This window comes from Equus przewalskii, chromosome 10 (genome assembly GCF_037783145.1).
Source record: "Equus przewalskii isolate Varuska chromosome 10, EquPr2, whole genome shotgun sequence".
In the NCBI taxonomy this organism is placed as follows: domain Eukaryota; kingdom Metazoa; phylum Chordata; class Mammalia; order Perissodactyla; family Equidae; genus Equus; species Equus przewalskii.
The window spans coordinates 15,358,428-15,374,986 of record NC_091840.1 but is presented as its reverse complement, the minus strand read 5'-3'; the positions used below and the strand labels follow the sequence as shown (position 1 = coordinate 15,374,986).

General features: G+C 44.2%; 1 protein-coding gene across 2 annotated transcripts in view; it reads right to left on the bottom strand.

Annotated features, from left to right (window-relative positions):
• Positions 1-16,559, bottom strand: part of ERN1 (endoplasmic reticulum to nucleus signaling 1) — an 81,934-nt gene that overhangs the window by 40,026 nt on the left and 25,349 nt on the right. For both annotated transcript variants that reach the window (XM_070560245.1, XM_070560246.1), the window contains exon 2: positions 16,320-16,440. In XM_070560245.1, the coding sequence (XP_070416346.1) occupies positions 16,320-16,440 (121 nt within the window). The remainder of the gene's footprint in view (positions 1-16,319; positions 16,441-16,559) is intronic.

Genomic DNA, 16,559 nt, shown 5'->3' with positions numbered 1-16,559 from the left:
GCAGAACGTCTCCCTCCCTAGATTCTCCGGGGCGTAAACCAAGAGGACGCTCCTGGTCCCTTGGGGTGGATGGTGGTGGGGGTGAGAGGACGCTGACATAGCAGTGCCGGAACAGAGCTCAAATCCAGAGGCATGAGACTGCACAGTAATGAGGTATTTCCAGCAATCAAAACCCCACAGGCTATGCAGCCATGCTGTCCACAACTTCAAGGCTGGGGGCAAGGATAGCAGCATTGTAATATGACTTTGTATACCGAGTTCCAGGCTCCACAGGCTCTGCTTATGGTGACAGACAGCTGTCTAATTCTCCTAGTCACTTGGGAGTATCAGATGAAAGAAATCCTTTCAAGCCTTATCATATGTTGACCTTGCTTTATAAGCCTGGCTCCTATGTGAAGGCATACGGTGTTCACAACAACAGAAGTACACACATCACATGTGGTCTGCGGGCAGCACACAAACAATTCATTAAACCAAAAACATTTTAGGAAACAGAAGGAACTTTCAGTCAGTAGCATATGTTTATTGTTCCCATTAATCACCTCTCAGTTCACTCTCACAAACAGACTGATGCAAGAGACAGGAAATAAGGGCACAGAGCACTCGCTCTACTGAAACAGTCAAGGTGCAGTTACAACCCAGTTACTTCAGCACAGTCCTGAAGCCATGCGAGCTGGGAAAGCCATATTCCACAGAAAACACAGCAGTCAAGAAGGTATCTTTTTTGTTCGTGTCAGCCACTTAAAGGTATCACAGGTAAACACAGATTAAGAGGACACTGCCAAATTCTAGCAGTTCACCAGAAACAAGACATGGAGCCCACCAGGACTGTGACTCTCGTTCATAAGCTTATCTTTGCTGTACAGTGTTTGCTCACTCTCAGGGACTCATCTTCAGGTGCAGATTTTCCTGGTTTTCTAGAGCTTACCCACTGGTCACCTGACACCGGGGCCTCAGGTCCCCAAACGTGTCCTGTACCAGAAAGGTTGAAGTGAGGACACAGGCCGTCGGCAGGAGCCAGGGGAGAATTGGTGGGACAACCACACCATGTTTAAGAACCATGTTTGTTTCTAAGCTTAGAAACAAGTAGGAGGGCCCTCTGGTCATGTTAGCATTAGCATGCAGTAAGATAAGATCCCTGGAAGAAACATCTGCAGAGTTGTAGGCCAGGTAACAGCACAAGTGATAAGACAGCTCTGACGGAGGTGCAAACTGCTGCTTGGCTTCTGAGGTGTAACAATCACCCATCCTGTAGATTTTTTTTCTGTCTTAAAGAAGCATGTGAATCTGAGATTTTTTTTATTTTTTATTTTTTGTGAGGAATGTTGGCCCTGAGCTAACATCTGTTGCCAATCTTCCTTTTTTTCTTTTCTCCCCAAAGCCCCAGCACATAGTCATATATCATAGTTGTAGGTCATTCTAGTTCTTCTATGTGAGATGCTGCCACAGTATAGCTTGATGAGAGGTGTGTAGGTCCACACCCAGGATCCGAACCGGTGAACCCTGGGCCTCTGAAGCAGAGTGCGTGAACTTAACCACGCGGCCATGGGGCTGGCCCCCTGAGATTTGCGTTAAAATATTACAGGAAAAAACCATATGGAGGGGACAGATAAAAGAAAAAATGGCAATCTGGTGATAACTTTTAAAGATGGAAATAGTGACAATGGGGAGTCATTTTACTATTCTCTCTACATAAGCTTGAAATTTTCCATAATTTGTATAATGCTTTAACCTTTAAAAGGTTAAAGACAAAAATATTTGGAAAGCCAGCAAAATAAAAGCAAAAAGTATCATCTGAGAATGTATAATGAAAGCCCATCATGAAAAACTGGTTGTTTTTGACCTAATAATGAGAACTAGTATCAGGTAAGATTCTTGCTTTAAAAAGACAAAATCCACCCATGTGAAAAGAAACCTGGCCTAGCTCTAAACAAACACTGCAACTATAAAATAAGCCACCCTATCTATATGGAGACTGATAAGGATAAAAGCCATCTCACAAAGCTGTTTTATTTTCAGAAGGAAAAAAAAAGGGTTACTGCGCAAGTGTAAAAATGAGTGTTATTCAAGGTAAAGGTAAAGATACCAGAAGAGGAAAAAAACAGCTGAAATCAGTGTTTGGTCTCCAGGATTAACACAAGAAGAAAGAAAGCTGCTCACTGCTTCCCTGGGAGCAGCCCCTGGACCCGACTCGATTCCCCTTGTGGGTCCAGCTCAGGCCTGACCCGGCACAGTCTCTACCCTTGGAGAAGCCTGGGTGAGCTCATGTGACGCTCACTGCTACTGTTTTGTGCTAATCTAATCCTCATTTTAACATGAGACAGAAATGACTCAAAACAGATCTTCACATCCTTCCTTTATCCAAGTTCATAAGGGTAAAAACTTAAACATTTTTATTTTCAAAAGATGTGAATTTTGTCTTTCCAGGAATACCTTTTTCACCTTTAGTATTGATCCCATCCTCTCTCAAACCTCATACCCTCTCCTCTGTATTGGGCCCCAAACAGACACTTGACTTCGTTCCCTTCTTGAGCTATGGGGCTCAGTGTCTCGGTCCATCAGCACCAACAGCTTTACCCTTTCTGCTACTTCCCCACCACTCAGGTGATCCCACATGCCTGCTGCCCCAGACCACTCTGTCAGAGGCAGCTCCCTTCACTGCCACTTCCCATGCCGTGGTTCCTCCGTCCCCCGGCATCTCTCACCTGTTGGTTTCTGTGGGCTGCACTGCCTGATTTTTTGCCCATCTCTCTCTTGGCTCCCTCCCTCCCTACTCTGGGAGGAATGCTTCTAGGTTCTCCCCTGCGTTCTCTCAGAGAGCACATCCATCTCTAATAGCTTCAACCATAACCACAGGGGCAGATTCTAGGTCCCCATCTCTTGAGCTCTTCTTTCTGGACCAACCAGACTATTTCCCACCAACACCTCAAACACCACTTTCCCAAAGTCACACTCTCCATCTTTTACCCTAGACTGGCTTCTACTCTTGACCATCTTATTTTGTCAACGGTAACACTATCTTCCAAGAAGACAGGCACGCCTCAAACTATACTGCTGACACTCATTTCTCCCCAACAGGTCCCAGCAGTTGCCAAACCCTATGGTCTATTTCTGTAATGATCATCACTGTTTCCTACTTCCCAGCACCCCTTCAACATCACTGGAACCCCTTGTCTTTCCAGTGCTCCCTTTTCTTCTAATCTACGTGGCCTTTGGAATCTGAAAAACCTAGGCTTAAGTCCTAGCTCTGCCAATTACCAGCAGAGTGACTTCAGCAAACTTATTTAATCTCTCTGAGCCTCAATTTCCTCAACAGTAAAGACAAAAAGAAAAAAATAGAGAGAACACCACCAACATCAAGGCACATCTCTATGTGGATTAAATAAGGATTAAATGTTTGTCAAGATTTTAAGTCTGTGCCTTGACACAAAGAAGACTGATTCTTTTAAAGACATAAATCAGATTACACTTTTATGCCACTCAAAATCCTTTGGTGGTTCCCATCTCATTCAGAAAAAGACCAATGTTCACACGAGTGGTCTACAAATCCCATATAATCCCACCCTCCCACCCTCTAACACCCTCCCATTATTTCTTCCTCACTCTATCCCAGCTTTGCTGGAATTCAAGGGTATTCCTCCAATCCTGCCAAGCCTGCCCCTGCCTCAGAGCCTTTGCATTTGCTATTCCCTCTGCCTAGGTCTTTGATCAAATATCACAATCTGACAGAGGTCTTCCATGACCACCTCTGAGCCCCCCAGGATTCCCTCCCTGTCTCCCCTGCTTGACTTTTCTCCATGACACTTACCACCTCCAAAGTACAGTGTATTTTACTTATTTTTTGAATGTCGGACTCTAGCCACTGGAAGCTCTATGAGGGCTGGGATTTATCTTTTGTTGTCTGCTATATCCCCAACATCTAAAACAGCCTCTGGCACATAGGAGGTGCTCAATATAGTTGTTCACTAGAGTAATCAATAAATGTTAGTTTCCTTCCTACTTCCATTTCTGTTCAGCCTGGATATCTATTGTTGCTCATGTGTAATAATCCAGCAGCTTCACTCTATCAATCCTCAATCCAGAATCTACCTAGCAATCCCCTTTCCCCTACTCAGGCTTCTGACCACTCCTGAAGAAAACAATACCATCACTTGTAGAGATACCATTATACATCTACAGCCAGCTGGGCCCCAAGTCATATGTTTATCTACTTCCTGGTTGGCCTCTGTTCCCTGTTCCTCACAGCTGGTATTTCAGACCTTCACTCCTTGCCTCAAGGCCTGCTTCTCTCTGCACGTGACTTTGCCTCCTGTGGCACAAGGGAAGTAAAGAGGGGCAGAGGGAGCTCTCTGAAACTTCCTACCCTCACCCTCCAAGTCTGCCCAACTGCACCCTTCCCTTCGCATTTATATATATATATAAAGACAATGCTTTCACCTTAATATTCAGAGATATTTCACACTCAACCATCTAGAGCCCTCAGGTGGCACCCTGTCTCCAACGATCTTCAAGTCCTCCTTCTCCCTGGCTAACTCCTTGCCCTCTGCCTCCCCCACACCAAACCTCTGGGCTCTCCCTCTCTCTTTTGCAAATGCTCTCCTAATGCATCCACTTTAAGTGTACAGTTGGATGAATCTTGAAAAACATACACATCCGTGTGACTACCCTCACAATCAAGATATAGAACATGTCCATCACCCTCATACCCCTTTGGATTCAATATCCTAAACTCCCACCCCATATGGCCACTAAGAGATTCATTGCGTTTGTCCTAAAATTTCACAAATGGAATTTACACCGTAGGTTCTCTTTTGTGTCTGGCTTCTCTCTGCATCATGTTTTTTAATTCATCCGTATTATTGTGTGTATCATAGGTTGATTCTTTTGTATTGCTGAATAGTACTCCACCACATGGATATATCACAATTGCTTATTATCTGTTGATGGACATTTGGGTTATTTGCAGTTTGGGGCTGGGAAAATGTGAATACAGCTGCTAAGAACATTTGTGTGCAAGCCTTTGTTTGAACCTATATTTTTATTTCTGTTGGGAAATACGTAGGAGTAGAATGGCTGAGCTACAGCATTTACGTTTGACTTGACAAGAAACTGCCCAACAGCTCTCTAAAGTGGCTGTACTATTTTACATTCCCACCAGCAATGCGTAAATTACTTACAGTTTTTTAAATGTTGATTCCCAGGTCCTTCCCCCAGAAGGCTGGTTCTGTAGGAAGGGCCAGGGAATCTGCGTTTTTAAGACTGCTGGGTAACTCTGATGCTGAGCCATACTGGGAAGCCATTGTGCTGGATCCTCTTTCCCCTTCTCGCCTTCTGTGCCTTTCTCAACTCACTGCTCTCCACCTCCTCCCCTGAGAATAAGAGCAAAACTGCCACTGTCAAGTTCCAGTGACCAAATCTAAGCAACACTTGCAAATCCTTCTCCTTAGGTCTCCACACGGCATCTGACAACGTTCTCCTGTGGAGTCCGCGACCCAGTCCCACTTACACCTGCTTACGTGGTGTCTCAATGCCTGATGTCACAGCCCCAGAACCTGTTCCTCCTTTACATTCTCCAGATTGGCGGGCTGGCCCCACTTCCACCCAGTCACACAATCTGGAAACTCAAGAGTTGTCCTTGACTCACTCTTTCAATTCTAACTCTCTCTCACTCAATTATATTCTGAGTTTCGTAAGATTCAATCTATCAATAAACATTTCTCAAAATCTACACCCTCCTTTTCATCTCTTTTACCACTGCCAAAATTAGGCAGTCACCACTTCCCACTGGGTCCACACAGCAGCCTCCTAACCAGCTCCCTGTCTTAGATCTCTGCCCTCAGACATGCACTCCACCCACTGCCTGCAAAGGCTTGACAAGGGCAAATTTGTTCATGTCTTTCCTCCACATAAAATCCTATGATGGCTCCCCTCTGCCCACCAAATACCTTCCATCTCTGTGGCTCAAGTCAGAGGTTTCCAAACTTTCTTGGTTCACAACATCCTTAGTTTCTCAGTAATTTATCCATAAGGCCCTAAGCCAAAATAAATACCTAACGGCTCCATTTATTACGCAGTCAGGTCCAAATGACTTAATTAATTAAGTATTCAGGGCCTAGCAACTTAAAGGCCACATGAAGAAAATAACACATGTAAATTGAAAGAAAAACGTTTACTTCATTCTTAACCATAATTACCCACTAATAGGATGTGTGTACCTGTTGGGTGCCGCACATATTTCAAATCTCACAATCAGATTAGACACCGCCACCCTCATTGCCATTTCACATTGATTTTCACATGGTATTTGAATTTTATTACAGCAACGGCCAAAAACTCAGCTTTGCAAAGATATCTTATTGAAAGGAAAGTAGCGCAATCTAATGGCGAAACTACAAACTCCCTCAAGCATGGTGTTTGACCTTTTGGAGTATTGCTGTTTCTCTCAAACACTGAAAACAAGCTGCAGTGCCCCTGTGAATTCACTATGGCACCCTGGGGGCCCTCCGCATGGTTTGGGAACCACAGGCCTAAGCATTCAGGGTTCTGCAAAACCTGGGCCCAATTCTTCTCCGTGATTATCTTTCAATCACATCTCTTCCCCAAACTCCCTCCACGGTCTCGTGTTGATCCCTGTGCTCACTATTACCTGTCCCATCTCCATCTACCCAAATCTGCTTGTCCTTCGGGGTTAGTTCAAATGCCCTCTTCTCCAGAAAATCAGAAACATGTTTTTATGATGCATTTATCACATTTCTCAAGGGACAGGTGCTTAATTGCACGTAGCCTCTCTGATTCTCAAATATCTGGGGGCTGAACTGAATTTTAAGCACTTTGAAGGGAAGGGACCATCTATTTTGTTTATTGTGAAATATACACAGAAAAGTGCATAAAGCTTATGACAGTTTAATGAATAATCAGAGAGTGAACACCCATGTAACTGCAGCCCAGGGCTTTTCTCCCCTCATACTTAGTAAGTAATGCTGTTTGCAGAACGAAGAGAAGTCAGTAACTCAAGATATTCAATATTTTATGCGGAATATAGTCACTCAAATAAGTTTTTTCTAAAGAAGTGTACTTTTCCACACAAAAATCTACACGAAAAAAGCTAGAAAGAGCTGCCCAGGCATAGTTCTGTTTGTTCACTCACATTCAAAATTACTTAAATTTATGGAAAAAATGATATGGGATTTGCTTCAAAATAATGGAGGAGAGAGGGAAGGGGACTGCCACATGCGTTGATTAGTGCTGAAGTTGGGCGGTGGGTGTGCCTGAGGGTTTCAAGATACTATTTGCTTTACTTTTGTGTATGTTGAAGTTTTTCTAAAATAAAAATTTAAAAAAAGAGAGAGAAGCTACAAAGAGGTTAAGAAAATCTTTCCAATAGGTTGAAAAGAAGCCTGTTCTTCCTGCCCTCCTGTAAAATCGTGACAGCCTGATCTATAATTTCACAGGGTTCAAAGAGACTGAAGGGAAATCCACTTGAAGAGCATGAAGGACCCTGGCAGCCCCATTTCAGGCTTCGCTAAACAGAGGCTCATCAGCACTGGTGAGGGCACGCGGAAAACGTGGGGGTGATAAGCTAGCAAAGCAGAATAATGTCTCTGATGAAGTCAACCAAAATTTAAATAATTGTTTCAAACTGGAGCTCAGGACTGACGGCCTCTCTTTGGAGGTAGCTCTGGGCAGACTTTCTTCCACGTAGGAAGGAATAAGATCCCTTTGATTACAGAAGCCACAAGAACAGATTGCCCATTTGACTGGAGCTCAAGGAACCTTACAAGATCATTCTCTTCTCTTCTCCAGATGAGCACTGATATTTCTGGAACACGCTGCTTCTCTGGTGGAATCTAGATTAGCACTGGCTTTACTGCCCCACTGCACCTCACTCTTCTTTCTAAAGCACAACCCCCTATCCGACCCCTACACACCCAGCTGCTTCTCTGACTGAAAGACTTCTCCAGGTACAACTGAGATGTCGTGACACAGTCAGAAATTCGCCAAACCAGCCCCTTCTAAGCGCACCTCTAGCAATGATTTGAAATGTTTTGGGTTGGCCCTCCTGAAGGGTATTTAAGGATCAAAAGACCACAAATGAAGTCCCAACTGCTTTCGCTTCCTTGTAAGCCTCCCCATACACCAAATATTCAAGAGCCTCATCCTTCTCTCTCTCCCTTTCTGTCTGGGGAGGAGGATGACAACCCAACGACTAGTAATTATCTGTTGAGATTTACCACACATATCCCAGAAACAAATGTCAGCCATCTACCATCACCTTGATTCTCTGTTATGTGCCGCGCAGGATAAAGAAAGGAGCTTATAAAGCTGATACACATGGAACATATATAATGAACCGCTGAAACATGCATGTGGTATATGCCACAGGTGCCACAGGATTTCCCAGGTGAGGGAAACCAGTGAGGGCTTGCGCGCTTGGGGAAGACTCCATGAAGAAGGCTGATCCACAGCGTGGGGATGACAGGACAACCTGAGTGAAGAACCATCACCCTGTTTGCGGGAATGAGGACACAGCCTTGGCAAGTGTGAAGTGTTCTTTGTGCAGAGTGATCCAGATAAGGTTGGACAGGAGGCAGTGAGACCACAGAGAAGAAAGTCGTGAAAACTTTGTGATGTGGTATGGCGGGCATTAACTAGGGACTGACTGGAGGCTTCCAAGGAAAAGAGAAGGTTTTCCTTTTCACAGGAAGATGCGACAGGCAAGCATCCGGGTACAAGGTGAATGAGAAGGAGAAGAAGGAATCATAAAGGGGTAGTGAGGAAGGTAACCCAAGAAAGACAGCCTGAGCTAGTATGGGGGCGGGGGTGGGGGTGGAGGAGGGGTAGTCAGGAAACAGACATGGGCGGGGAAACATCAATAAAACTGAGTCCTGATCAGAAAAACGAAGTGAAAGAAAGGAATGAGTTATAGAGGACATAGAGATTTTAATCCTAGCTGACACCGAAACGAGATTAGCTAGTTTGAATGTGATAACCGCCATTTCCTCAAGAGAATGCTTAAGGTTCAAATACTGTTTTCTCATAAAAATTATTGGTAAAAATTATTGGTAAAAAAGGTCATTCACCCTCCCTTAACTCAAAACTTATGTCTCTCAAATATGTTTCATGCGCTCAAATGAACCAGTCAGGGATACTTCTCCCCAATGGCAGCTCATTTCCTCCCTCGAGAGGAAAGGTACTTCCACAATCTAAACCTGTAACTCTCATTAAAGTTATTAGGTCCAAATTGTAGGGTAGAAAGTCTCAAACGTTCCTCAAAGTACAGCTTCCACAAGGAGCGCATTTAAAAATAGACATCTAATCAAAAGCTCCTCAAATTCCAAATCTTATCAGAACTGGGAAAGGATGTAACACGTTTTCCTCTACCGGTAACCTCTACAAGTCACCAAATGTCACGTTTGACGAAGACGATCAAGTGAAAATACCAAAGTAATCTGAAAAACCGCCCATACTAAAGGGAGTCAAATTCTACTATGTTCTTATTCATCTCCACCCTGGCAGAAGTAACTCAGAACTAAAAATTCACACTGAATGCTATAATCGGTCGTGAAGGAATTAAAGGGGGAGATACGATTTGAACTCTCTATGGCCTCTCAGGATGTCATAACTTCACAGAATTCATTATTGACTGATAGGAGTGCCATCAAACCTTGCACAGCCATCCAAAGATGAACAAAGGGACAAGTAACTAAGTCACAGCCAAAAAGGGCATTTTATCCACATACTTCAACATTCACAACCGAATTCCAATACACACCAAGGAATGCTGCAAAGAATATCCATTGGAGTTGAAATCTATGCTGCTGTGTATGATTCCCCTCTGCACTGAGAGATGTACTTCTTTGAAGCAAATCCCAAGCACGAGGGCGGGAAGTGAATGCGGGTACAGACGAACGAGATTGGGCACCAGTTGGTGCTTGTTGAAGCTGAGGGCTGAGTACATGAGGGTTCGTTATATAATGATCTCTATGTTTGTACGTTTCGGATCTTCCATGATAAAAGTAAAATACAAAAAAGAGAAAGACAGGAAACATATTTTCAAGATATTCAAAAACAGAAATAGGCCTCTCTCATATCCCCTCTCACAAAGTTTTCAGTCCTCAAAAACAATGGAGAGCAAATAAACACTTTTCTTGTGCTTAAGCAATGAGGTAGAAAGGTAGTGATGCATATCTTAAGCCTAGAAAATTCCTTAAGAGAAAACAGATTAGAACTATTAACGAAACGTCATCTCTTTGCACAACTTCCCCTTCTCATGTTTCCCTCATACCTCTGAGAGCAGACCTGTCTCTTCCCGAGGAACACACACACTGCTTAAGAGACAGGAGAGAAAGCCCCTGTCGAAAGTCACAAAAAGCCACGTGAAACTCAGGATCAGAAACTAGAACTGGAAACTGCCACGACCATGGTATGAGTGACAGATGACGCATCCTGAGGAGGCAAAGTCAAGTTTCATCTGTTTCTCCCAAAAGATGTCTAGTCAGAAGGGTTCTGGGACCCAAGTCAGCATTAAGGGGCTCAGACATTTACTGAGCATCCCTGGCTGTCCAGAAACCCCATCTTCAAGGAGTTATAAATCCAGCCAGAAGACAAATGTAGCCAGAAATTCACAATAAGCAGGAAGTGCCATGACAGAGGCTTCAATGAAGTGCCCCCAAAACCCAGATGAGGGAAGGGCTCACCCTACTTGGGGAGTCAAGGAGGTGACCTATGAAGGGCATCTTAAAGATGAACAAGAGCCTGTCCCACATTGCAGGCTGCTGGTGAGTTGGGAGCATAAGCAAAGGCGCCATGTCTCTGAGGCCTGGAGAGAGACAGAGTTATGTGGCTGCTTGCTAGCAAGGGCACCTGCTGGGCGAGGGTGGGGAGTTGAGGCTGGAGAGCTGGGTGAGAGCCGGAAGGTAAAGGGCTGTGCACGCATGCTAAGGAGGTCAGACTTGACCCTGTCCGGTGCTTCTCATACTAACTGTGGTGTTGAAAATTCCAACCCATCATGGATGACGCTTACTCTCCCTTTTGTTCTCTCCTCGTGGGCAGGTAAGACAGGTGGGCAGACCACACCTGGAGTAGCTCTGCTATAGACAACACCAAGGGTATTTCAGCAGGGAGGGCAGCATGGTCCAACGAGTCTTTTTAGAGGGCATGTCTGGCGGCAGCATGATGGACGAATGGCAGGATAAGACAGGCAGCAGGGATGGCAGTCAGAAAGCTGCTGCATTAATCCAGGAAGCAGACGTTGAGAGCCTGGCTAAGACACTGGCAAGGGGGACACAGAAGAGGAGTCAGATTTGGGAGACACTTCTTCAGTCTACAAGACAGGGACTCAGTGATCAAGTAGCAAGGCATCACTCTACTTTCCAGCCCGCGTGGACCATGGCTGTCAGCACCAGGAGGAACTATGGGAAGAGGCACGTGGTTAAAAAGGGAAACTCACAGGGGAAGATTTTCTTCAAATTTCAAATAACTAATTTTGTTCTAATCCTTCCCTCATAAGAAATCTCCGATATTAACCCTTCAAGGGACATCTCATAAGTCCAGGCCCATCTGGGTGGGACAGCAGCCATGGTAGCATATTTCCATGATTAGCAGAGAATGGTTCTAAATTAGACCCAGTCCTCGTGCCTACTATTGCTGGAAAGGTGATGGAAGGGAATGAGGGTAGGGTTGCTAAAGAATAAGCTGCAACTGGATGAAGATTGGAATGTGAAGAAACAGCATTAAGTAGTATTTCAAGGTAAGCGCAAGAAGCCCTGCGGCAGCCCTGGCAATGCCAAAGAAAGTGCTTTCAACTCCACCAGGCAAAAGCGCGCTTCGTAAAACGAATCTAACACAAAACACGACAGCAACATTCTGAGTTTGCACTTGGGCTGAAGGTGCAGAGACGAAACGGACTCAACCATATTCGCTGGTGAAATTTCAGAGACAGACAGTGGTGTAGCTACAGTTACAAAAATCACAGGTTAAAAAGATCACAGCTAACATAAAATGTCAGAGCTCAAATTAGTTTCTGAAAACAAATAAAACTCGTTTTCTGTACTAGGTGTAGTTTGCTGCTACGGTGTAAGAAATCTCCATTTCTGGGAACAGCAACACATGTTTGGTTGAGTTACAAAAGCACCTGCCAAAACCACTCTGTGGAAAGAAAAAAAAGACACTCCCAGTTTGTTGACCCCTGAAACAAGTTAGGAAACCATGAAATGAAATAACAGGTACATATTCTGCAGAACCCAGTCTGATGAGTTAAAGGTCTCCGTTTGCATCAGCAAGTTTCTTCCATTTGACTTTGACTCCTCACTGCCACTCAGGCCCGAGCCTGTGTTGTTCCTTGCCTGGACTGGTGCAGTAGCCTCCACCTGGTCTCCAGCTTCCTCCTGGCCACATCGGTTTAGTCTCAACACAGCACCTGTTGATCTTGTAAAGTGGAGGCCAGGTGTCTTAGTCAGCTCAGGCTGCCATAACAAAATACCATAGACTGGGTGACTTAAACAACAGACATTTATTTCTCATAGTTCTGGACGCTGGAAGTCCAAGAGCAGGGTATCAGCATGGTTGAGTTCTGGTGAGAGCTTTCTTCTGGCCTACAGATGGCTGCCTTCTCACTGTGTTCTCACATGGTGGAGAGAGCGTGAGTTCTGGTCCCTTCTTCTTCTAAGGGCACTAATCCCACCCTCATGACCTCATCTAAACCTAATCACCTCCCAAAGCCTCCAACTCCAAATACCATCACATTGGGGGATAAGGCTTCAACATACGAATTTTGCGGGGGAACACATTCACTCCATAAGACCAGGGCATGCCATTCCTCTGCTCAGATTTCTCCAATGGCTTTGAAAAAGCCAACATCCTTAACACCAGCCACTGGTGTCTCCATGAGGGCACAGCTCACTAGGCAGCGCTCAGGAAATCTGTGAGGGCATTTCCTGGTGGTCACAGGGAATGGGGGGGCGATACAGGCACTAAGTGTGGGGGCCAGAGATGATTGGTAGTCCTGCTTAGCCGAAGATCACCCCGTATCTGCAGGCTGCTCTGATGTTCTGCCAGACACTCACATGAGCCAAAAGCCTACAACCTAACTGCTTTACATTAAAGCACAAAAGTGTTTTTTGCATGATTTTATACACTGAATCTTCTTGGAATATGACTACTGTATAAATCAGGTAAGGATGTCCTTTTTTTGTTTGAAACATTACCAAGAGTTGTTGACCATCTTGGAAATCCAGTCCTCACAGGAATCGTGGTATCCTAGTCCACACTTCCATCAGTCTGCGTTAAGAGGCATTGCACTCACTCATAGGTGGCGTGTCAGTAAGGTCAGCACGTGTCCGAACATTTACATGTTACATTACACACGTGATTAAAAATTACTTTCCTATTATTTCAGATTATCAATTGGGTGATACATTTTTCTTTTTAAAACTGTGTATGTAGGTTACTATCTATAAGTTTCATTTCAGGATAGTGGTACGGGCATTTTTATAATAAATATTATGTAAAGGGAGCACTGCATGCCGACATGACTGGCCCTCTGAGCTCATCTCCTTCTTCCCCTACTTACCCCACTTCAGCCACTCCCACTTCCATGCTCTTTCTTCCTCCACCAGGCCAAGCACACTGCCACCTTTGCCCCTGCTATAGCTTCTGCCTAAGACTCCCCTGCCTTCTTGAGTTCTTGCTCAAATGATGCCTTCTCAGTGGGCCGACTCTGCTTAACCCCCACCCCACACCTGACCTGCCTAGTCCACTTTCCTGCTTTATTTTTCTCCATAGGGCTTACCACCACTGCGTAATTTATCTCTTGTCTGTTCCTCACTGGGATGAAAGCTCTACGAGGGCAGGGATTTTGTCCATTTCCTTCACTCGCTGTACCTTAGGGCCTAAAACAATATCTGGATATCTTTATAATCTACTTACATATCAATGGTTTACAAATATCAATTTTGAAATCTTTAGTTATAATTGCAAGATTAGAATTAAATTGAAAACTCAGGGTCTCTATACATCACCATCTTTAATCTTTGTACAGAAATATATTTTGAGGTTACTGGTATCCGGGCTGAATTTAGCTAAAAAGCTACTGCATTCTCAGAAAAAACAGTGAGACCTAGAACATATTGACTATTACTTGAAATTATTAAACCTCAATGGGATTTCTCTAATTCTTCCTTTGTGTCTTTTAACTCCTCCCTGCTCTGCCTACTTAATCAGTTGTTGGATTCTCCTGATTTTATTTCTGGCACGCCTCTCATCCTTCCCACCTCTTTCCTTCTCCCTGCCCCCCTTTTCAGGTCTGTCTCACCTCTCACTGGCCTTCCTGTCTCTAGTCATCCCACACACCGCTGCTGGATTAATCTGGAAGCAGAGCACCTGCTGAGCCACTCCCCTGCTCAATCACATTATGGCTCCCAACTTCCTGTTCATTCAAGTGCAAATGCCTCAGTGCTACAGTAGGGCTCAACATACCCTCTACGGGCCTCCCTCCCTCCACCTCTGTCCCTAAGCTCCTCCCAAACAGGACCTGTCCCTGCACCCTAGAACCTGCTGCCTCCTTTGCTCCTTTCCAGGCCTCACTCCCCACTGAAATTCAATCCATGCACCAAGGCTCAGCTCTACCATGACAGCCTCACGAAGTCTTTCCTGCCCCCGCAGATGGACGTGGGCTCACAGCACTTCCTAGCACCTCTCTTTGGCAGTTACAACACTCTGCTCTCTGTTGCAGTTCTGTGTACTTGTCATTTCTCCCTAGCAGACTGTGGACTCCTTGAAGGCAAGAACTGTCTTTTTCTTCTTTGTGCCCCATATAGTATCTTTCACAGACTAGGTTCTCTAAACACGTGTTCAATTATGAAAGAGGCAAATTTTTAAGCTCTAAGTTACAGGAGAGAACAGATTGACTCTTATGTTTGGCTAAGTAACAAACAAGGCAGGACACAGTTTTCCAGATATAGCCAATGCTACTTGTAAAAATTAAGACTTGGAGAAGATCAATTTCAAACAATACATGCAGGGAAAAGCAAAGCAGAAGAATGAAGTGGCTTGGGGCAGAAATGCCCTGCCTAGAAAGACTGAAACTGAGGAACAGCACTAACATTTAACCGTGAAAATATTTAGTTCAATCCTTTTGTGACTTGATTGTCATCTTTGCACAAAATCAGAAATTCTGAAATTTAAAGAACTCTGCTTTTGTTTGTATTAAAAACATGAGAAGGCTTAAACACGAAGGGGAGACAGTGCTGATAACATTCTGGGAGCCTGTAATGCAACGCCAAAACCCAGCTCTACAGTCTTCTTGTGGCCACTGACTCCTGAGATAGCCGGTCCTTTCGGTTGCTTAAAGTTCTTGCTGATGCAAGCAGGACCCAGATACTCAGGGTGGTCTGTGGTCCCCCAGCTGCCATCATCTATGGATGGGAACGAGGTCTGCTGCTAAATTGACAAGATGATGCGTGACCTTCTGACATAGGCCAATATTTTTCCATCTAGAATACTGTTTTGGAACATTTTATTAAGGAAGGAAAAACACTTGCTGTGCTCATGAAAATAATGAGTCACAGATTAGTGACGGAAGAGAACATGCTGGTCAGACCCTAATCTAGGGCCAAATGAGAATTATTACTAGACAGAATAATAGAGATGACACTGAAAGCCCCAAATCTTGGGATATACATGGCTTTACCTGGGCAGATTACTTTGGAAATCGAATACAGTTTCCCAGCTGTAGGACTCCACTCTGCTGTCACCAGGAACACAAGATCATAAAATGGAAGCACGGTGGATTAAATGAGCAACAAGCTCAGTCTTTTACTCCCCTCACCGTAAAGAGCCAATAAAGTGGCTAATGTGGACGAATGTCAAATCTGACAGCCGGCAATTATTTTAGCTTCTATAAAAATAAATTAGTAATTTGAGGTCAGAGAAGATACCTTCTTGTAATTATAATGATAAGATTCTAATCGTTAGAACTTAAAAAAAATCTAATGCAGCATGTCTTCATGGAGACCAACCGGGCAGTACTATTAATAGAAAAGCCTAGAGCCATTTAAACATGAAATCTGGACAGAAGCAAAAAAAAGAAAAAAGGGAAAAAAAAGGATAAAGCACGCCTCTTCAACTGATGCACTTAGTGGATAATCACAATTCCAGCTGTAAACGTACCCTTTGAGTATAATTCCCTTTCCTCTCCTTGACTCCATTATCCTTTTTTATTTTATTAAATAATATATAACTGTTTTTCTCCTTTTCTGCAATGTTTCCTTGGAAGCAGCTGAGCAAATATCCATGTTACCCAATGGCCAAATCCAAATTACCTTCTTTTAAAGTCCATTTGATGGAGCCTGTCCTCTTGCTGACAGCATGCAAACTTCCATCCAGTGTTGACACAAACAACAAGGTTTCAGGAAGCGTCACTGTGCTGGGACTTCCAAAAATCTGCAATGAGATGTAGAAGAATCTTCATGGTCAGTATGAACCTTCACCTTGGGCATAAACGATCCCAGACCCCCACCCCCAAAAGTTATCTTTCTAAAATCTGCCATCTTACACGTGAA